This window comes from Sphaeramia orbicularis, chromosome 10 (genome assembly GCF_902148855.1).
Source record: "Sphaeramia orbicularis chromosome 10, fSphaOr1.1, whole genome shotgun sequence".
Lineage (NCBI taxonomy): Eukaryota > Metazoa > Chordata > Actinopteri > Kurtiformes > Apogonidae > Sphaeramia > Sphaeramia orbicularis.
This window is the reverse complement of record NC_043966.1, coordinates 51,954,754-51,978,961: the sequence shown is the minus strand read 5'-3', so window position 1 is coordinate 51,978,961 and position 24,208 is coordinate 51,954,754. Positions and strand designations below refer to the sequence as shown.

At 36.2% G+C, this 24,208-nt stretch overlaps 1 protein-coding gene across 1 annotated transcript in view; it reads left to right on the top strand.

Annotated features, from left to right (window-relative positions):
• The window catches only part of gabra2b (gamma-aminobutyric acid type A receptor subunit alpha2b), a 79,787-nt gene that overhangs the window by 43,575 nt on the left and 12,004 nt on the right, over positions 1–24,208 (top strand). Inside the window, exons 5-7 of the mRNA XM_030145652.1 lie at positions 1,154–1,374; positions 3,344–3,426; positions 4,368–4,511. Coding sequence (XP_030001512.1) covers positions 1,154–1,374; positions 3,344–3,426; positions 4,368–4,511 — 448 coding nt within the window. The remainder of the gene's footprint in view (positions 1–1,153; positions 1,375–3,343; positions 3,427–4,367; positions 4,512–24,208) is intronic.

The following is a 24,208-nucleotide window of genomic DNA, read 5'->3' as shown; positions in this document are numbered from 1 at the left end:
ATGAGAACCGAGTCTTTGTAAAGTGCTGTTCTTTTTTTTTTTTTTTTTTTTTTTTTAAGGAGGGAGTGTTCGATTGCCTGTCAATTTAGCGTCACTGGGGAGGGATTGGGCTGGAGGCGAATGTTCAAGCAGAAAAGAAAGATGCAATGATAAATCACTTTTGTGTTTTGTGCATTTTTTCTGTATGTTTACCAACACACTGTTCTTGTTCTGAGAATGTCACTACAGTTCAGGTATTTCAGTAACTGCAGTGGTTAATCACTGTTGTGTTTTGTGCAATTTTTTCTGTATGTTTACACACATTTATTGCTCTTGTTTTGAGGAGAATAAAATGTTATTTCATAAGAAAATGTTTTATTTTCTTCTTCAGTTTTATTCTACAGACTAGTCCACATAATGTACTGTGATATTTTTGGTCCAGTTCCACCATTTGTCTAATGTCACCTCTCATGTCATGGATTTAACCCACACATTTGAACTAACTATTCTTTTGAACGGTGAGATAATATTTACTGCTGCGCCAATTAAACACCTTTAAAATGTAATGTCAGTCATCACATGTAGCCTATTTAGTCATTAAAACATTGGTGTTTCAAAAGAATGCAAAAAAACATAAAAGAGCCAGTCTGTTGAACGACTCTTTTCAGTGAACGACTCCTGATTGAACGACTCCCTTCAAAGAACCTAAAGTCCCATCACTAATGGCATCATTGTCCGAGCAGGAGTGAAAGTCAAACTAACTCCCTTTACTGTTCCTCTAACTCTCCAGGCAACACACACACACACACACACACATACAGACACACACACATACAGACACACACACACACACACACAGGAGCAGCGAGCGACAGAATCTCCGCGCAGCAAAAAGTTAATACATCGGCTACATATTGGCCGATGTTGATTAATCGGTGATACGCTATAATCGATGTCGATGTCGATTAATCGGTTGGGCTCTAGTTAAAACCATGCTTTGTGTTTGTTTGATAAGTTTTGTATGTGGAAGTTGATCTGTTTTAGTGAAGTGTGCGGTGTTTATCAGTCATATATTCTTTTATTTGTTACGTTTTGGCAGGAAATGAGCTCCATACTCAGGAGACAAAAGCGGTGCAGTTTCAATCTCCAACTCATTTCTGTCCTCTGCCCTCAGGAGTACACCATAGACGTTTTCTTCCGGCAAAGCTGGAAGGACGAGAGATTGACATTTCACGGACCAATGAATATTTTGCCTCTTAACAACCTGATGGCCAGTAAAATCTGGACTCCGGACACCTTCTTCCACAATGGGAAAAAGTCTGTGGCTCATAACATGACCATGCCTAACAAGCTGTTGAGGATCAAAGATGATGGGACGCTGCTGTACACCATGAGGTAATTCACCTGCAGGAGGTCTGATCCGCTGACATGGATTCTCCTAGTTTTAAAATGAGACTGTCCACTGGGGGCAGACTCCCATCTGTGGAAATGTTGACTTAAAGCACTCTTTTGTCCCCACGCAGTTCAAGAAATTCACTTTGAATGATACATCAAGTTTTTGTTGTAGTGCAGGGGTGTCAAACTCATTTTAGTTCAGTTCCACATTCAGCTAAATTTGATCTGAAGTGGGCCGGACCAGTAAAAAAAATAACATAATTATATATAAATAATGTCAACTTCAAACTTTTCTCTATGTTTTAGAGCAAAAAAAGTACATTTGCATTATGAAAAGGTTTACATTTACAAACTATCTTTTCAAAAGATATGAATAACATGAACGAACTGAAAAAAATAAGTGTAATTTTAACAATATTATGCCTCAGTTTATCATTCACAAATGTGCACTGTAAAAAAAAATCTGTAATTGAACAGAATTTTAACTGTTTATTTCATAGATTTTTCCTTTATTTTTAAGATATAGGAAAATATCAATGAAATTAAAAAAAAAACAGACTGTGATTTTACATGTCAAATGTAAAATCACGTTAAAAAAACTGTAACTGTGAATAACCATAAAATTTCCATTTTTTAAAAGAAATTTTTTCTTTTTTCACAGAAAAACACAGTTAAAATACATTTGCAAATGTATCATAGATTCACAAATATTTCTTTTCTATTTATGAGATTATACTGTTAATTTAAAGTTTAATACTGTAAAAAAATAAACAAATAAATAATAATAATAAAAGAAGATAAAATTACTGACAATTAACCGTAAAAGAATTATTTGTTCTGTCAGTTTAACAGGACTTGTTTGTTAATTGACAAATATCTTGTGTAATTACAGGAGGTTTCACAACAAAAATGTTGAATAAATGTATTTTTGTGAATGTATAACATGTATAAGCACTGATAAACTGTCCAAATACTGTTTTTGTCAGTGGATTGGACAACTGAGTCTGACTGAAAATTATTTATATATATATATATATATATGTATAGGTAATTTGATTGTTTTAATACATGTAAATATTCTTTGTGAAACATTAAAAAGTCAAAAAATATACAAAATCTCTTGTAAAGTTAGGGCAAAAAACTGTATTTTAATTATGGGAAATTACCGTATTTTTATGATGGTTATTTTCCATTATTTAACAGTATTTTTTTGGCACCCCTGCTGCCGGAATAATACTGGGTTTTTTTCTGTTTTTTTTTTTTTTTTTTTTTTTACAGTGTACATTATAACTTACAGATCTCAGAGTGGATCTGGAACAGGCCGAATCTTGTTAAAATTACACTGAGTTCTCTTAAGACATTTCTGGTTGTTCATATTTGTTCAGGTTATTCACATTTTTTGTGAAATTATACTTTGTTTTAGAGTAAATACATGAAAATGTTAACATTTACAAAGAGAAAAAATTGGAGTTGTCATTATTTCTGTTATTATGAAAGTATTTGACTGGTCCTGCCCACTGGAGATTGAATTGGTCTGAATGTGGAACCTGAACTAAAAGGATTGTTAATATCTTAGTGTAATTTTTGCATTTCACAAATTCATCCCAAGGGAGGGCCAGATTTGGCCCCCGGGCCGCATGTTTGACACCTGTGTTGTAGTGGTTAATAACATAATATGATGCAAAAAGTGCAGTTTCTGATCTCAAACCCTAGTTCTTTGATGTCTGTAGCACCATGTTTACTTTGCTCTGCTGATTACAGTCCAGATAAATTATTTTTTGTTTCAAGGCATTACAGATGGGGAAGAGTCTTGAATAGTGCATGAAGCTTGTGGTGTTTTTCTTTTTCTTTTGTCTTTTTTTTTTTTTTTTTGGTCTTTATTTATTTATTTTGAGACTGTGCCTAATCTGTGCTGTTAATTTTTCATGCATTTGCAAAGTCTCCTTAATTTTCTGTGAATTGGATGCAGGTTAACTGTGCATGCAGAGTGCCCAATGCATCTGGAGGATTTCCCCATGGACTTTCATTCCTGTCCACTAAAATTTGGCAGCTGTGAGTAACTCTGATGATGATAGCCCCTGAAGAGAACTTTACGAAAAACGCTGTTTTATTTCATTTTATTTGAATATTTATTTATTTATTTATTTTGACTGGTTCTTTGACAAGAGACAAGTCTAAGAACCGAGTGAAAACTGGAATGCATGGCTCCGTTTTTTGGCAGTAGCCCCACAAATGAGAACAAAATATGCCACAGCAGTTAAACAGATATAGAACAAGGGACAGATGACTATTCACTGGGAAATATGGGGAAAATGACTCGAAATTCATCCAAATATTTTATTTTGTGAATTGAAATCTGCTTTAATGACTATTATTGCCATGGCTTCTTTACATTTGGATGAACAAGTTTTGCTTTAAACTGCTTTTATGACAGAAAAAACACGAGATTATGTATCAGTGCATCAGTACATGGTGGATCATGTCTGAAATGCCTTGACTTAAATGCTTTCAAAGGCCTGTTTACTTTGAGGTCTGTGGTTTATAGTCTTTAACTTTTGTGCTAATCAGTCGTTACATTGTTGCAAAAAATACTGTAAAACAAAATCCTTGTAACAATGAGCAGAAAAGAAAAATTCTTAAAATGTATCAAGGGGAAAATCAGTTTTTCTATTTCATCATGCATCCTTAGGCTCAGAGAGGCTTTCAAATATCATATTCAATGTATGCTGCGACTGATTGAAAAGGGCAAATGTCACTGTGCATCGATTGCTTGCTGTCGTTTTTACAAATTACATCTTCAACCACTGAGAATGTTTTTTTTCTTTTTCTGTCTCCGCTCTGCAGCATTCAATTTTTTTCTAGAAACTCAGCATCAAACACAGAATTGTGAATTGTTTTCATTTGAGTCACTGAAATAATTTCTCAAAAATCATCAATAGCTGCAGCTGCCCTAGATTTATCACCCATGGGTTTATCCTCTTGTCTTTTTTTAGATGCCTACACCATTTCTGAAGTGACTTACGCTTGGACTCGAAACGCCTCTGACTCTGTGGTGGTAGAAGGAGAAAGCTCCCGTCTGAACCAGTATGATCTGCTCGGGCAAACGGTCGGACAGGAGACCATTAAATCCAGCACAGGTAAGTAATTAAATGAGCTCAAGTCTGTAAGAGTTTACATTTCTACCAGGAGTCCTTTACATGTGAAGAAATCTGATTATATTAGGAAAAGGCAATGATGTGCTTTGTGGGCGGAGCCTTCCTAGTGGCATAAAGTGGCAGTGAAGTTGATATTGTTGTGGAACCAAGGCTAAGCTTTGCATGTGCTCATCAAATGTATTGAGCCCATTTACATGACCATGAAAATACAATAACTGATTGTAACCGATTGTACAGATAATTGTAATAATTGGATGTGATGCGTTTACATGCACTCCTGAAATGCGATCATTGAAAAACCCTGGCTTAGACGCAAGGTTACTGTCGTTAACGAAAACTAACAAAATGATGAAAACTAGAATTGAAAAGACATTTTCGTTAACTAAAATAAATAAAAACTATAATTAAAAGGAAAAAAAAGATAACTAACTGAAACTGTATTGTGTGTTTACAGAACTAACAAAAACATGTGAAAATTATGGATAAAATTCCCTTAGTTTTTGCTTTTGTAAATGTCGGATTGATATGAAATCAATTTATTTCCCTCGACCAATTTTAGCTGCTGGCACCATATGGAACTTCACAGTCCGTCACTTCTCGTCACTTGTGGTTTCCAGTCGTCTTCTGGTCCCCACTCTACCTGGAAACATGGAGACTAAAGTTGGGAGAAAGCAGCAGAGTCCTGTCTGGGATTTATTTGAATACGACGACAGAGAAGAAGAGAAAAGATATAAACTAAAACTAAACTAAAACTAAGCATTTAGAAAATAACAAAAATAAAAACTAGCAAACCTGCTCTAAAAACTAATTAAAACTAACTGAATTAGAGAAAGAAAAGTCAAAACTAAATAAAACTAAACTATAATGAAAAATCCAAAACTATTAGAACCTTGGATCCCAGTGCACAAATCTCACTTCAAGCCGATATTTATCAGCATATTTATCTATATCACTTGGAATAAAATGTCGTTCTGTAGTTTTAAGGCTGCAGGTAACTCCTGTGGTTTAAACATCAACGTACAAACTGAATGTATTTCTAGAGCTGTGGTTCCCATATGACTCTGACGAGCAGAAGAAGTGACAGAGGAAATGCAACATGCAGGGATCTCCAACTGTAAGTGTGATGTGCACTTCAGATCAAGGTTCTCATAGTTTTGGATTTTTCATTATAGTTTAGTTTTATTTAGTTTTGACTTTTTTTTTCTCTAATTCACTCAGTTTTAATTCATTTTTAGAGCAGGTTTGCTAGTTTTTATTAGTTTTCATTTTTTTTCTAAATGCTTAGTTTTAGTTTAGTTTTAGTTTTTTTTGTATCTTTTCTCTTCTTCTCTGTTGTATTCAGATAAATCCCAGACAGGACTCTGTTGCTTTCTCCCAACTTTAGTCTCCATGTTTCCAGGTAGAGTGGGGACCAGAAGACGACTGGAAACCACAAGTGACGGACCGTTAAATATCATGTGGTGCCAGCAAGATAAAACTGCTCGAGCAAAATAAATTGATTTCGTATCAATCCGACATTGACAAAGATGAAAACAAAGGGAATTTTATCCATAATTTTATACGTTTTAGTTAGTTCTGTAAGCACACAATACAGTTTCAGTTAGTTATCGTTTTTTTCTTTTAATTATAGTTTTTATTTATTTCAGTTCTAGTTTTCGTCATTTCGTTAGTTTTCATTAACGATAATAACCTTGCTTCAGATTGGTCTATGGCACCCATTCCATCCATGGTCAAATGCGGACACATAACAGCCCTTTTACCACTGCATCAACTGACAACAAAAACCCCAGGAGCCTAAATATCTTTAATATATCCAACAGTTTGAGTGTGAACAGCTAAGTGAACATTTTTGTGCTTGTTTGGGTGGATGAACTCGTGTACCTCCTACATGTAACAGGAGGCGGCTGTGACTTGCTGAGAAACACTTGCTAAGTTTTGTCTTCTTGTTACTCACTTTATTTGGCTGGAAAAAAAAAAAAAAAGAAGCAGAGAATGGTTTGTTCTGGCTTCCTCTGCATGACAATGCAAGAACAAAACAAGGATTTGGCATTCATGAACCTTCTCTACTTTGTTCTGTATTTTGTTAATCTGCATTTAGCGTAGCCCAGAGACACAGAGGCAGCATGACAGGTGAGCTGAGGCTGCAACAAGGTTTTCCACTTTATCGGAGAGCCCTTTGGGGGTCAAAGTTGGGCTGGCATTCAGAACGAGTCTCTTTTTTTTCAGTGGATTTTGAAGGGATGCTGATATAAAAAAAAAAAATAAAAAAAAAAACAGACACTGGACATAAGGGGGAACATCTGCCTGTTGTAGCTGTCAAAAACACTAAAAGAGGAGCTTTGGGGGAAAGGCAGAGCCGCTGTGTTCTTCAGTGATTTAAGTGTCTTTTGTTAGTGCGCTAAGACACAGAAATGTCCCACAGAAGTGCAGTGATGCATAAAATGACAAAGAAAATGTATGTTCTGGCTGTCAGAAAGGGAATAACTAGATGTGCATTGAAAATTAGGACTTTCACTCAAATGCGGCTTCAGCAAACATTAGCAAGTGAAGCCAGCAGTGACGAGCTCTGCCGATGACAGGATAATTAAGTCCACTTCATTCCAGAGGTCTAGAAACATTCCAGAAACTCAAGACGGAAAAGATGATTTCATGTGAGGGTCTTTCTTTTAAGGGTCATCACTTAAGATTTTGGATTGCAGAGAAAACGTGTGCACCTTTGTGTTGAGCTCATCATTTACTGACATTACCTGAAAGTGTTTCGAACATGACAGTAACAAGCGTTGGAGTTGAGCCCCTACACAGAAACCAGTGGACAGGCTGTTCGCATGAACACAGGTCATTGAAACAGTTAAAAGATTAGAAAGGGAGTCAGCAAACATCAAAAATGGCTGCATCATCTAAGAACATAAGCATGCACAACTTGGACATAATGACCCTGGTGGTATCTTAAAGCAGGGCTGTCAAACTCATTTTTTAGTTCAGTTCCACATTCAGCTAAATTTGATCCGCAGCGGGCCGGAGCAGTAAAATAATAACATATTAATATATAAATATTGTCAACTCCAAACTTTTCTCTGTTTTAGAGCGAAAAAAAAGTACATTTACATTATGAAAAGGTTTACATCTATGAACTATCCTTTCAAAAGATGTGAATAACATGAACAAACTGAAAAATTAAGCATAATTTTAACAATATTCTGCTTCAGTTTATCATTTCCACATGTACATTATAACTTACAGATCACAGTTGATCTACAAACACACAAAACATTTAATAACAGACAGAATATTGTTAAAATTGTACTTACTTCTCTTAAGACATTTCAGATTGTTCATATTTGTTCAGGTTATTCACATTTTTTGCGAAATTATGCTTTTAGTGTAAATACATGAAAATATTTACATTTACAGAGAGAAAAAATTGGAATTCTCATTATTTCTATGTTATTATGATAGTATTTGACTGGTCCTGCCCACTTGATAGTGAATTGGTCTGAATGTGGAACCTGAACTAAAATGATTGTTAATATCTTCAGTGTAATTTTTGCATTTCACTAATTCATCCCATGGGCCAGACTGGACCCTTTGGTGGGCCGGATTTGGCCCCCGGGCCACATGTTTGACACCTGTGTCTTAAAGGGTCAGTATGTAAGTTTTAGTGGTATAAAACAATTACTTAGGTTTTTAAAATGTTAGTTTCTCTGACTGGAGCTACTTGCAGTCAGCTTACTAGCTAACATTAGCAGCCATTAGCTTCCCACCTGATTTAAGTGTTAGAGCACAGGTGTCAAACATGTGGCCCAGGACCCAGAACCGGCCCCCCAAAGGCTCCAATCCGGCCCACAGGATGAATTTGCAAAGTGCAAGTAAGGGCATCAAACTCAAAAATAATATCATAATAACCCATAAATAATGACAACGCCAATTTTTTTCTCTTTGATTTGGTGCATTTGGTGCAACATAGAATTATGAAAATGTTTACATTTATAAACTATCCTTTAACAATAAAATGTGAATAACCTGAACAAATATGAACAACCTGAAATGTCTAAAGAAAATTGGGTATAATTTTAACAATATCCTGCCTGTTACTAAATGTTTGTGCCTTTGTAGTTCTGATCTGTAATGCATATGTAGAAATGATAAGTCAAGGCATAATATTGATAAAATTGTACTTATATTTCTTAACAAATTCCATTTTTTTCAGGTTATTCACATCCTTTTTGTTTGGATAGTTTGTAAATGTCAATACTGGCATAATTGAATGCTATTTTTGCACTAAAACAATTTGGAGTTGTCATTATTTATTGGCTATCATACTACTGTTTTACTGGTCCGGCCCACTTTAGATTAAATTGGGCTGAATGTGGCCCCTGAAAGAAAATGAGTTTGACAGCCCTGTGTTAGAGCATATCTGTGGAAAAACTTTAATAATAATAAAACAAATAAAATAAAATTGGGGAAAAAAACCCAAAGTAAGTAGTGGTAAAACTATAGATGACATTATTTTATTTCAATAGGTGAAAAAAGGTGGAAACTTCTCATATTAAAGCAAATGATGATAGTTACTAATCTTATAGTAGTTAATTCATCAGGTCTTCTCTGTGATTCTGGGGAATCCTCTAAATACAGAGGAAGATTCTAATGCTAGATGTAATGCACAGAAAACGCTGCAGTAACAAATTTAACGGCTACATTGTCTCCGAGCTTTGCCTACTGTCAGGGGCCTGTACAGAAATAGAAACATGCTCTATCCAAGACAATCAGTTGTCAAGTTTTATTTATTTATAAAACACTTCCAACAAGCATATTGTTCACAAAGTGAATACAGAAAACAAAGAACACGACTACATGGAAAAAGAGGCTATAGTATAAAAAGAAGGAGATAATGAGGACTAAAAATAGAACAATTCATGCAAACACACTAACACGGTTGCCAAGAAATGGGGCCAGAACTTGAGTGTGAATATACAAGTCTGTAAGTGTTTGTTTGTGAGGATGAGAAGAATGAGCAACACTACTACTGTCCTGGATGGAGACACTACACAGCTACAAATCAAAAAGCAGTTGTAAACTGGAGTGAATACATTGAATTTGAGCCTGAACTTAAACACACAGACGCTGACTTTCTTCTGCTGAAGGCTGGCAGCTGGTTTTCTTCACATGCATCAAGTGACGAGGAAACTGACGCTGAGTGACTCCAGATTATATGATGGCTGAAAGCTGCTGGGAAGCATTTCACTGATCAAGACCTTGTAGCACTTTGGAACTGGGACAAGTGTTTACATTTACAACAAGCCACTACAGAGTGACTTCATCTTCCTGCACAACATGAGTTCTAGTGCAGGGCTCTCAAACATGCGGCCCAGGGGCCAAATGCAGCCCACCAAAGGTTCCAATCTGGCCCGTTGGGTGAATTTGCAAAGTGCAAAAATTCCACAGTCAAGGCTGTGGAACTCATTTTAGTTCAGGTTCCACATACAGACCAATCTGATCTACAGTCAAATAATAACAGCAGAAGAACCGACAAAAAAGAATGTCTCCATATTTTCTTCTTGGTTTGATGTGAGAAAAAAAAAAAATTACACTATGCCTATAAATAATGACAACTTTTTGTCAAAATTTTTGTCTTTGTTTTAGTGCAAAAAAATAACATTAAATTATAAAAATATTTACATTTACAAACTATCCTGTAACAATAATATGTGAATGACCTGAACAAATATGAACAACCTGAAATGTCTAAAGAAAATTAAGCACAATTTGAACAATTTTCTGCTGTTACTAAGGGTTTGGTGTCTTTGTAGATTCAGTCCATAATGCACATGTAGAAATGATAAGCTGAGGCAGAATATTTACCTCCTCCAGGAGGTATTGGGATCACTTTGCTTTGTGTGTTTGTTTGTTTGTGAGCAACTTTACAGGAAAACTATTCCAACCATCTTTGCCAAATCTTCCCCACAGATAGGCCTAGGCCCTGGGACCAACCCATTACATTTTGGTCCCAGTAGGACAAAGTTCAAGGTCACAGCAAGGTCACAACATCTACAATTTTCCTATCTGTCATCATTGAGCAATTTTGGAAAATTCATCAAAAATTCAAAATGACTCTGATCAGCCTCCAGTTTGATCCACCTGTAGCTTAGAACAATATCTTGTATCTGACACAAAATTGTCCACATCCACTGTGGAATGTGGACTCTGTGGACATTTACACTTAACACTGAAAATCCCATTTACCACACATTTTTCATTAGAACTCAACAAATATTGATTGGAATTGAATATAATTTGACATACACATGACTGGTACCAAGCTTCAACTTTGTACGAAATATCATTCTGCTCCATTTCTCTTCTTGTACGCTCTGTTGACTTTTGTTATTTTTTATGCACCATTTTCAAAAAACCATAAAAAATGCAATTTGTGAAATATCATCTTCTCTTAAAATTAAAATTTGAATAAATAAATAAATAAATAAATAAAAACTACAGACCCCCTGTGCTGAAGACCTATAGTTCAAATCTTTTAATTCAATCAAACTATAACTATAAAAATTGAAAACCTATAAAAATGTATTACCATGTTTGACAGCAATTTTTCTGCTGTATGGAAGAACCTTGAAACTGTTTAATTTAAAAAGAAATAGTCGATCCACACATGCACACTGTTCGGGGTGCTTGGCGGAGGTTTGCATTCTCTGAACACTTGTTTTAATATTGCACTTATTTTTCTTAAGAAATTTCCGTTTTTTCAGGTTATTCATATCTTTTTTGTTTGGATAGTTTATAAAAGTAAGTATTTTCATAATTTAATGGGAGTCTTTTTTGCACTAAAACAAAGACAAAAATTTGGAGTTGTCATTATTTATAGGTTCTTATGTTATTATTTGACTGGTCTGGCCCAGTTGAGATCAAATGTGGAACCTGAAAGGAAATGAGTTTGAGAGCCCTGTTTTACACTTATTACATATTTCTGCTTGAGAAACACATAAAACATTAATCAATTAATTGTTTAATTCTGACACACATAATCATGTCACATAGGCAGAGACTTGGAAATATAAATTGATTTTGTAATAATATTCCTCTCTGTGGTTCCCTGCTGTGGCAGTATGGCCGAGCAGCATAATGTGTAGGATAAATAACATGCAGGGAGCGCTGCAAATAATCCCCCAGAGGTTGTTCTGAAATAAACACCCTCCAGAGCAGAACCGACGCAGGTGGAAGCCGGATGTGGAGCGGAGCAGCAGTAACAGCAGTAGACACATGTCAGCGTTCGGTGAATGTACCGCTGAACATGAATATGATGGCCTTTAAATTGGCCACCAATTTTCCTCCGGTGCAGCGGGACGCAGCAGCTGTAGATGTGGTCAGCTGACAGAGTAGAGAACTACACCTGAGAGTTTGATGTACAGCTGAAGCCCAGAAGACCTCAAAGTATCCTGACAGATAAACAGAGGACGATAGCATTCACTGTTACCATGGTTACATGAGAAGCAGATTTTAGAGCACTTATCTAGATCTTATCAAAGCAGAAGTCATACAACACTTAACAAGTAACCTTAAAACTAAAAAACAAAACCAGGGGAAACGGTGTTTAAAACTAGGGCTGTGTATTGGCAAGAATCTGGCGATACAATACAAATCACAATACTAGGATCACAATATGATATATCACAATATATCATGATACTGTTAAAAAGGTGATTTTTTGTTTGTTTCTTTTTTTTAATGATTATTTCCTGGAAGAATTGAATTACACCAGAAACATCCACAAATACTAAACACATTTTTATTTGATCTGAACAGGATCTAATGTTATCACAAAATGTTCCTGTGTTTAAACTTAAATTCTGTTTTACAGACATTCCAGTTTCAGATCCTGTTCAAATGTTCAGATTCTATTAGTTCAGAACTAACATCAGAACAGTATTTTTGTGCAATCACAACAAAGGAACAAACATTATTTAATAAAAGAATGTTAAATAATAATAAATAAATACAAATAATAAAGAAAAACAAAACAAAAAAACAAAAATGAACCTCCGCCATATCTGCATTTGAATAAATACCTAAAAATATCGATACAGTACTTTTTAATATTGATACAGTATTGTGAAAGGAAATATTGCGATATATTGCAGAACCAATATTTTCTAACACCCCTACTTAAGACGAGTATAACCCAGTCAAAGGGGCCAAAGCCTTTCAGAAGGGCTGATGGGGCTGTAAGGTGATTCAAAGGATAGGGGGCAAGAAAACATATTAATCTGCTGCTATATTTGCTTGAATATGTTTATCTAGGAATACTTGTTTGTGTTTTCTCTTGGGGACACAACCGTTTTATTTCTGACAGATTTTGTTTTTGTTTTTTTTTTTAGCAAAAAACAGTTCTCCAGGTAGAAATGCTCTTGCTCATGAAACTCACGAAAGTTTATTTGTTTTATTTTTGATATATTCTATTTATTTATTTATTTATTTCGAACATGCAAAGAAACAAAATAAAACAAAGCGAAGCAAATTAAGACAAAAACAAAATAACATTTAAATGAACAGAATCTATCTTCAAGCACATACATGTCTGAATTTTGCAAAAGGAGTAGGAAGAAGTCTACACTTATTTAATCCAACCCCTCAGTGCTTTTAAACCTTCATCATTAACTAAATACAACAATCAAACAACACATTTTTCCTCATTTTAGCATCAAACCACAACAAATACATCATGCAGTAACTGAATTATACACAACAATATGTTCATGTCAGTGCAGTCATACAAACAGACTCAACAGTTCAACAGTTTTCTTCAATAATTACAGCAGATTTATCAATACATAAACAAACAGGCCTCATTGTCATTATTAAATACTGTGCCTCTCAAAAATCAATTCTTTATATCTTTTTTTAAACTGAATTATGTTCAATATTTGTTTTATCTCCCCCACAATTTGTTCCACAGTTTTACTCCACAGATGGTGATACAGAAACTTTTTAATGTAATGCGTACTTTAAAATTTTGAGTTTGAAAATCACTTCAATTCAGCCACATTTTCAGAGCCAGAGATTTAAATAATTGTAATATTTATCCTGTCACATTTGGCTTGGGGAATGACAGTGTAAGTATTAATACTACAGTAGTTTAAAAAAAAAAAAAAGTACGGTCTGTAAATCATCACTAAACTTAATCAGGATGATTTATTTCCACCTACTGTTTGTTGGTCAAGTGAAAGCAGGTGTTACAACAGTAAAGATGAAAAGAATATAAAGTACATACAATTCTCTGTCACTAAGAGACAGTGCTGATCTAATTTTAGGAGCAACTTAGTTCAGATAATCAGCAGTATCGCTGTCGCTGCATGACAATAACAGGGATGATATTATTGGAAAAAAGAGGTAGGTGTAATGAACTGAAGACAGCATTAATGAATAACTGTCTAAATGGTGCATGCAGATGGTCTGCTGCATAATTGATGAATGCGTTTTTCAACCTTCCAAAGTGACAGTTTTTCAGTATAATGAAGTATGCAAATGAGTTTCCAATGACTTTTAAACATGCTATTGAAAATGGTCAGCATTTCACCAATCCAGTGGTCTAACTGTCATTAAAAAAAAAAAAAAAAAAATCATACGTGAGAAAAATACTAGGGCTTGGTTTAAAGTTCAGTATATAAGGTTTGAGTGCACATGGGAAGTTTGTTTTGCTGGAAGCCGTTTCTTTGTTAAAATTTGCCAAGTACATTTCAAAAATAACAGTAGCAAAACAGTTGCACAATGTTGCTGATGCAGAAGAGTCGTACGGTGCCAACAGCTAAAACTGCTGAAGTGAAATAAATCTATTTCACTATTTCAATCATATTTATTTAATATTTCATGAAAACAAAGGGAATTTTATCCATAATTTTTATACGTTTTAGTTAGTTTTATAAGTACACAATACAGTTTCAGTTAGTTATCGTTTTTTTCTTTTAATTATACTTTTTATTTCAGTTAAAAATGTTTTTTCAATTCTAGTTTTCGTCATTTCGTTAGTTGTCCTTAACGATAATAACCTTGGTTGAAACCACTGATTTTTAGAAACAATAAAGGGGATCAGAATAAATATGAAATAATGGTATTATGGTTGTGTGTATATATAAAAAGTAAATTGCATTTGAAGACCGAGAAAGAGTTTGTAGCAGAAGTGACACCGGGCTTGTTGCCTCCAAACTTAAACTGTAAAATGGAGGAGGGAGTGGGTGGTTTGCCGAGCATTTGTGTTGAGTTGGATGTTTCCTTTATGTGTCTTACCATGTAGCCCTTGTTTTCTCACGAGATGCTCCAGTTTCCAGTCTTTGAACATGTATTACTGAAGGACTTTCAAGGTGGTGTTGGTGAATGTGTGGAATATGACACAAACCACTGAAATGTCGACCAGTTTTACAAATGGCAGCCAGTAGAAACAGCATAAAAGGGTGGATACGTTCCATGTTGTGACTTATTCCAGGCGGTTTTTTGAGACCGTTAGTCACGACTTCAAACCACGACTCACGACTTTGTAACGTTCCAAGCAAGTCCCGCCAAACTGCCTGAGTGCAAGGAATTGTGGGACCGTATGTTACGCTCATTTACAATCATTTCTATCGCTAAAGGTGTTTGTTCTTTACTTATTTGAGGGAAACACAGGAGGGAAAATGCTGCATAAGGCAGTGTTGTTCAACCTTGGGGTTGCCTGGAATTCAAATGAGCTCGTCTGAAATTTCTAGTAATTGATAAAAATAAAACAATAAAAACTTACAAATTAAAAAAATATGGTAAGTTGACAGAGACAGTCGATAAAAGAAACTGTGAGTGTGAAACTGCAGCACTGTGGTTCTGTTTATCTGTCAAATGTTCATTGTGGTCAGTTTCAGATGCTGCAGCTCTTTCATAATTCATAGTTTCAGTTCTTGTTTGTTCAGTATTAATTGTCCTCCTTGTAAATCACAGCTGGACTGACTGGACAGATCCTGACCAAGGAAAATCACATTCTCCCTTTGTGCAGTAATCTACACCTGGATTTACTGCCTCTGTCCATAATAATAGAATAGAATAGAATAGAATAGAATAGAATAGAATAGAATAGAATAGAATAGAATAGAATAGAAAGTCTTTATTGTCATTGTACAGGTACAACGAAATTAAAAAAGTGCAATCGTCCTAGGTGCCATAAAAAAAGTATAAATAATGTATATAAAAGAGTATACAAACTCAAATATAAAAGAAAAACCCTGACGGCATAAATATCTAAAAAAAAAAAAAAAAAAAAAAAAAAAAAGCAGCATAAAAAAAGAGTGTTACTAGAAGTATAAAAGACACATAATATACATTATATAGACGGAATGTCCCCTAAAATTAATGTTTATTTGCAACAGTATAGCAAACATGAACAAAAACAAATAAATTTTAGTAAAAAAAAAAAAGCCTCCATTTTGAATGTCTAGAGTCGCCAGAAATTTGTGATGTTAAAATGGGGTCACAAGACAAAAAAGGTTGGAAACCACTGGCATAAGGCAAGAGACGCTGTTCTACCTTTTATGTTATGTTATTGGTATGTTTGGAATCATATTTGGTCTTATTTTATTCTTGCACTCATCGGACTGAAAACGAGCTAACGCTAGAGCAGCTGCTGCTTATGCAGAACATTTACAGATAAATAATATCAGAGCAAAACCTTGTTTTAATAAACCATCTGTATAAACACCACATCCATGAGGGCTGCCATTGCTACGTGACGTCAGAACTCGGAACTGGGAGAACATCGATCTAGTACGAGTTCACAGGTGGGAAGTCGCAGGTTTGGCTGACATTCCAGTGCATTTTCACCGGTAGAAGGTTGGAAAAACAAGAGTAACGGGTGGACTGGAACGCAGCATTAGAACACGCATTCTTGTCTACATGCAGGAAATACACCCACCACAGAAAACAGAGATGTTACCGTAAAACTGCACCAAGTGCTTCACTTGTACTCCCTATAGGTATCAATTTCCACTGTGGAACATTTCCCGTGGGGACTGTATTTCATTATCAAGGGAATCCCTGCTTCGCTTTCATTGAGCAAGAATATCCTTTCATGCACTAAATGTTCCTATCTAGGTTAAGTGGTATATGAAGGCTTGGTAGGAGGCAGAATGCCTGCCAGTGACTATTCCTGTTGTTTAACTAGTCATTCCACATTATCTGATTGGCTGACTTTAAATTAATCATTCATTGCTAGTGTGTCAGTGTTTGGTGTAGCGTACTTGCAAACTAGGTCATTTGGCACCAATGAGTGTGCTCTCAGGCTTCACAGAGATGGACATCTTGCATAAGGCTGTAAACATATCAGCACACTGTTACAGAAAATTTTCCCTGTTCAGCCATACATTTATTTGTCATGTTCAGCTTGTTACTTCGCTTGTTACCTACTATGAATACTGGGTTTTGTGAATCTCACTTACGTCATTCACCCGTGTTTATGTAACAGCGTACATGCAAAACCCTCTGAACCAAACACAGGCTGATACAGTCAGAGCATCTTCGCTGGGTTGTGCAGATCTATGGAAGTAAATCTGTCTCATCAGATTTTGAATTATAAAAGCCACTGAATTTCTCGCAATGAATTTTTTTTGCACTGAAATTAAATATCTGAATTTTTTGTCTCTGAATTCAAGTATGTTCATAAATTTAGAATTTAAAAAAATTCAGATGCAAAAAATTTCAGATCACACATCCATGCTGACCATCTTCCTGCATCCGCGTCACATGACCAACCTAAAGTAACTCGACTGGCTGGCTGTCGGTTCGACTTGAGATAGAATCGATTGCTTATCCTTGGTGTCCCGGATGTGTGATCGGAATTTTTTGCTTCTGAATTTATTGCATCTGAATTTTTTGCTTCTGAATTTTTTGCATTGAATTTTTACCTCCACCAGGAGGTATTGTGATCACTTTGCTTTGTGTGTTTGTGTGCATGCATGTTTGTTTGTTTGTTAGCAAGATAACTCAAAAAGTTATGGACGGATTTTCATGAAATTTTCAGGAAATGTTGATTCTGGCACAAGGAAGAAATGATTTAATTTTGGTGGTGATGGGTGGGGATGGGGGCAGGTCTGTCTTGGCGGAGGTCTGCGCTCTCCGAGTGCTTTTCTTGTTTGCTTCTGAATTTTTTGCATCTGAATTTTTTACTTCTGAGTTTTTTGCATCTGAATTTTTTTTATTCTAAATTTATGAACATAGTTAAATTGAGAGACAAAAAATTCAGTGCAAAAAAAAGAATAAGATACTTAATTTCAGTGCAAAAAAAATCAGTACTAGAAATTCAATGGTTTCTATAATTCAAAATCTGATGAGACAGATTTACTTCCATACAGATCTCAACAATCTGCAGGCACTGAACAATTCACTCCACATGAATAAGGCAGACATTCAGGATATCACTATGATACCAGGTGTACCAGTTAGAAACAATACTCAAAATGGTTAATTATTACAAAAGTGTACTTTCATTTTCACTTTGCTGAACCTAATGATCAACTTTTCTTATTTGAGGATTAATTTACAAAAATTCAGCTACATTATCAAAACTAATTCAGATTCCTGGTTTTGTTTTAGAGCTCTTGAATGTTGTTGACCAACTGTTCTGACTAGCTCCCATTTCCTATAGCTCCTGTAATGTCCATGTGTTCTGAAAAACCACACTACGCTGTCAACGAGGGAATGACAAGTACAAAGCAATGGCAAGTCATGTCAGTGTTTTATGTAAATACATGAATTAACAGAGACCATGAAATGCAATACATGAGATAAACTAATGTAGTTGGATATGCTGACAGTCTAGGTCAGGGGTCTCAAACATGCGGCCCGGGGGCCAAATGCGGCCCACCAATGGTTCCAATATGGCCCAAGGGATGAATTTGCAAAGTGCAAAAATTCCATAGACTCATTTTAGTTCAGGTTCCACATACAGACCAATACGATCTCAAGTAAAATATCCTACAAAAAATAATGACTCCATATTTTCTTCTGGGTTTGATGTGAAAAAACAGTGGCGGATGCTTGTCTTTCAGAGAGGGGAAGCTCATGTCGGCTTACATCAAAAAAATTGTCAAGTTAGTTAAACATAAATTCAGCCCTCTGTTCCTTATTAGCTTACCGGCCGACAGGCCGTAAGCTATTGTCGTCATGCGGCGTCTGTCGTCGTCTGTCGTCCGTTACAAAAATTTCAATCATCTTCTCTGAAACTACAATTCAGATTGACTTCAAACTTGGTATACAGCTTCTTTATGATGATATCAGAGAAAGTTAGTGAAATTATTTGGCTCTGGATCTGATTCTGGATTTGGTGCCACTTTGAAACATTTCCCCATTATCAGAGATAGGAAGTGGATGGATGCAGTAACTCACTAAATATAAATGATATCCAGTGTAAATGTCTCCAGTCCAGCCCTGATGGGGAGATGACCAAAACATAATGTCCACATGCTGATCAGGATCTTCTTCTGGATCTGGGAACTTACGGAAACTTTAACATGGGCTCTTATGGGGAAAACATTTCAATCGTCTTCTTCTCCCAAACTCCAGTTCTGATTGACTTCAGACTTGGTATACAGCTTCTGTATGATGATGTCAACACAAGGGATTGAAATTATTTGGATCTGGATCTGATTCTGGATTTGGTGCCACTTTGAAAAATTTTCCCATTATAACAGATAGGAAGTGGATTGATCCAATAAATCAGTATCAATGATATCAAGTTGGAATTTGAATTTTTTACAGATCTGATTGGAATATGACCAAAACATGGACTATTTGTGTAATAGAATAAATACACAGAACTGGGTGAGAATAAATGGCATCTGGATACATTTCCCAAACCTTTTAATTTGGCCGGTAAACTACAGGGCCATTGGTCCAATTTTAAATGGTCAGTGACCTTATCGTACCAAGTAGGCGTCTTTTCCAGGGACTTCATAGCAAGTTCACTCCGACCTAGCCAACAGTATGATTGATTTAACTGTCTACAAAACAATATTAAACTGGAACAAGAAATGATTAAATTATGGAACTGAAACAAGAAAACATTGAAATTATGTTAAATTGAAACAAGGAAGTCCAATGAGTGTGTTTTATTTACAGTGCAAGAAATGAACAAGTAACTTGGTAGTGGTTTCTGTGATTTCACAGCAGAATGTGTGACGGTCTTAAACTGAACTGTGTCAGTGAAGGAGCAGATCTGAAAACAGCTGTCAATCAAATGGGATTCAACCTTTCGACCGATCCTCCAATCAGCACGTGGAAGCTCAGCATCCAGTCCAGCTGAGCTCCGCCCACAGCTCCATTCACCCCCAGAGATGCTGAGCGTCTGGGGGCGGGACAACATCGTGGCATTTATCCAATTACCGTCCAGTTTAGAGTCGATGAAAAACCAGTTCCACTCAGTCCCATTGAAGTGCATGGACGCTGAGCGTCTACGGACAAATGCACTGAGCAGAGATGGAGGAGAAAACAGAGACACGGGAATGGAGGAGAAGTGAACAACATCCAGTCTGATGATTTGGAATAAAACTGATTCTGAACCAACTGGTCTGAGAGGAACATGTTCAAACACATTTGAAGTCAATGAAATGTCAACACAACTGAACAGATTTGAGCATTTAATCTGAGTAATTTTAGGGGAAGCTGAGCTTCCACTGCAGCCTGACAGAAAACACCTCTGTGAAAAAAATACTACATTATGTCTATAAATAATAACAACTTCAAATTTTTGTCTTTGTTTTAAGTACAAAAAATAAAATTAAATTATGAAAATATTTACATTTACAAACTATCCTGTAACAATAAAATGTGAATAACCTGAACAAATATGAACAACCTGAAATGTCTAAAGAAAATTATGCACAGTTTGAACTCTTTTCTGCCTGTTCCTCAGTGTTTAGTGTCTTTGTAGATCTGATCCATAATGCACATGGAGAAATAATAAGTTGAGGCAGAATATGTTTAATATTGCACTTATTTTTCTTAAGAAATTTCAGTTTTTTCAGGTTATTCACATCTTTTTTGTTTGGATAGTTTATAAACATAAGTATTTTCATAATTTAATGGAGGTTTTTTGCACTAAAACAAAGACAAAAGTTTTCAGTTGTCATTATTTCTAGGTTATTCTGTTATTATTTTACTGGTCTGGCCCACGGCAGATCAAATGGGGCTGAATGTGGAAGAAGATGAGTTTGAGAGCCCTGGTCGAGATGCTTCTTTTTCTTTCAGCTCTCGCCATTCTGCAAATGTTCGACCAAGGCAGACTCTGGTCTCACTCACTCACTCACTCACTCCCTCACTCACTCACTCACTCCCTCACTCACTCACTCACTCCCTCACTCACTCACTCACTCACTCACTCACTCACTCACTCACTCACTCCCTCACTCACTCACTCACTCACTCCCTCACTCACTCACTCACTCACTCACTCACTCACTCCCTCACTCCCTCACTCACTCACTCATTCTCTCCCTCCCTCATGGCTGGCCTGTGTTCATATCTAGCCTGGTACCTGGCTGGGGTGGGGGGTGGGGGGGGTTGTTACGTTCTACCGTAAACCGTGCCGTTTATCTAGGCCACCAGGACGGAGGCAGAGAACTGGTGAGTGGCATATTCGGCCCTAGAGACCCTAGTGGGAAGGGAGGGGGCTGCCAGTGTCCCCCTAACAAGACATTTAACCATCACAATTACTTCGAAGCTGTTTAATTAAGGTAAAAATCGTACATAGTTCCGCTTTAAGCAATTACAAGTGGCATCCAGGGACCTGTTTCACAAAAAAGGTTTAGCGACAACTCTGAATTTGTTTGTTATTCAGAATATGCGGCCATTTACCAGCCAATGGGACGAGTATTCTTACATCAGCGGCATTTCAATTATCACATTTATCCACATAGTTTTAAATCAAACTGATTGGAATACCTAAAATATTATTTTCAAACATAATGTAGATGAATATACGGATGAAAGGACAAATCTTATTGAGATGAGTGGATGCATCTAATAAAGATAGAATCGTGTTGCATCATGGGACCTCCCATGAATGTCACCACTGAATGACCTCATTCAGTGGTGTTCAGAGGTTTGATCTATGCTACTAAATATTTTGGATTTTGGTAACAGCTTAATGAAAGAGTAATACAACATGGTTTTAATTGCCTGATAATGGAGTCTTTTAGATAACTAGTACTTAGGTAGTTACTTTTCTAGTCCACTCTGAGGACACCAAGGTTCTAATAGTTTTGGATTTTTCATTGTAGTTTAGTTTTATTTAGTTTTGACTTTTTTTCCTCTAATTCAGTTAGTTTGAATTCGTTTTTAGAGCAGGTTTGCTAGTTTTTATTAGTTTTCCTTTTTTTCTAAATGCTTAGTTTTAGTTTAGTTTTAGTATTAATTACCTCCGCCAGGAGGTATTATGATCACTTTGCTTTGTGTGTTTGTTTGTTTGTTAGCAACTTTACGGGAAAACTATTCCAACCATCTTTCCCAAATCGTCCCCACAGATAGGCCTAGGCCCTGGGACCAACCCATTAAATTCTGGGCCAAGTAGGCCAAAGTTCAAGGTCACAGCAAGGTCACAACATCTACAATTTTCCTATCTCTCATCATTGAGCAATTTTCGAAAATTCATAAAAAATTCAGAACGACTCTGATTAGCCTCCAATTTGATCCACCTGTAGCTTAGAACAATATCTTGTATCTGGCACAAAATTGTCCACATCCACTGTGGAATGTGGACTCTGTGGACATTTACATTTAACACTGAAAATCCCATTTACCACACATTTAAAATTAGAACTCAACAAATATTGATGTGAATTGAATATAATTGGACAGACACATGACTGGTACCAAGCTTCACCTTTTTCTGCTGAATGGAACAACCTGGAAACTGTTGAATTTAAAAAGAAATAGTCGATCCACACATGCACACCGTTCAGGGTGCTTAGCAGAGGTTTGCGTTCTCTGAACACTTGTTTTAGTTTAGTCGTCTCTTTTCTCTTCTTCTCTGTCGTCGTATTCAAATAAATCCCAGACAGGACTCTGCTGCTTTCTCCCAACTTTAGTCTCCATGTTTCCAGGTAGAGTGGGGACCAGGAGACGACTGGAAACCAGAAGTGATGAGAAGTGACAGACCATGTAGTACCGTATGGTGCTGCTAACTAAAATTGCAAGAGCAAAATAAATTGCTTTCTTATCAATCTGATGTTGACAAGGATGAAAACGAAGGGAATTTTATCCATCATTTTTATATATTTTAGTTAGTTTTATAAACACACAATACATTTTCGGTTGTCATTTTTTCTTGTAATAATAGTTTTTATTTATTTCAGTTAACGAAAATGTTTTTTCAATTCTAGTTTTCGTCATTTCGTTAGTTTTCGTTAACAATAATAACCTTGTCCGCGCTTCTAAATATTTTGGATTTTGATGAACAGCTTAATGAAAGAGTAACACAACATGGTTTTAATTACCTGATAATGGAGTCTTTTAGATAACTAGTATTTAGGTAGTTACTATACTAGTCCAGTCTGAGGACCGACACCCTGGCAGTAGTGGGTACAAACACCAAATGAAGCTTCTTTTGCAAAGCCTGTCGTCTGGTAAGAGTGTATGCCCTCTGTGTGCCAGTTTACAGCGTGCCCTGTAGGAGGGAAGTCCTCCTGTGGTGTTAGCAGGCAACACTGTGTCGCACATCTGTAGAAAACATGACACGATTATCATCTTCATGTGATAATTACTGTCTTTCCTCTCAGTGAAGCGATCACAGGCTTCTCTAGAGAAGATTCAGACGTATCCAGTGGATTCCTTTGCTTGTACATCCTCCTCCCTCCCCCATCCACAACACAGGCACAGGGGCTGGCATGCAAATGAAATTACACAAGATACAGAGCACCATAGGGTACTGAGAGTGTTCAGTTCCTACACAGTACATTCCATTGCTTTAGTGTGTGTGTGTGTGTGTGTTTGCATGTGTTTGTGTGTTTGATATCATGGAGAGAATTAGTCGTCACATAACTGCTAGAAACAGCAGAATACAACTCCAGTGCAATAAAAAAAAAGAGAATAAAACATCTTTTGGGATTAGTCCTTGGAAGTGACACCCCCTCCCCCCTTCCCCCTCCCCCCTTCCCACTGCTGAAAAGGACTTTCCCCTTGCCAAGTGGCAGTGTGTATCAAGGCCTTCATTTCAGAATTGCAGCAAATGAGCTATGTTTCTCTGTTCTGTTGCCATGGGTAACGCATCTTTTTTTTCTTCTCATGTCTAATCTTGGCTTCTCTTTGAGATATCTTCCATTTGGAAGGCCTGCCTGCTACTGCAGCACTGGCAGACTTTCACCGCCTTGTCAGCTATTGGGCTGATTTGGTCTTTGACTACAAAATCATAAGTCTACTTTTCTATATATGTAAAGAATATTATATCAAATATGTGCTTTTAACAGCAGATGCGTGCTTTCTAATCTATGTCTAAGGCTGCTTTAGCTGCATTCTCTTAGACTTTCTTATAAATTAATATATCCTTCTGATGTGAAGTGTATATGTACAAATTAACGTGGTAGAGAGAAATCATGTACTGATCAAGGTTATTATCATTAATGAAAACTAACGAAATGACGAAAACTAGAACGGTAAAAACATTTTCG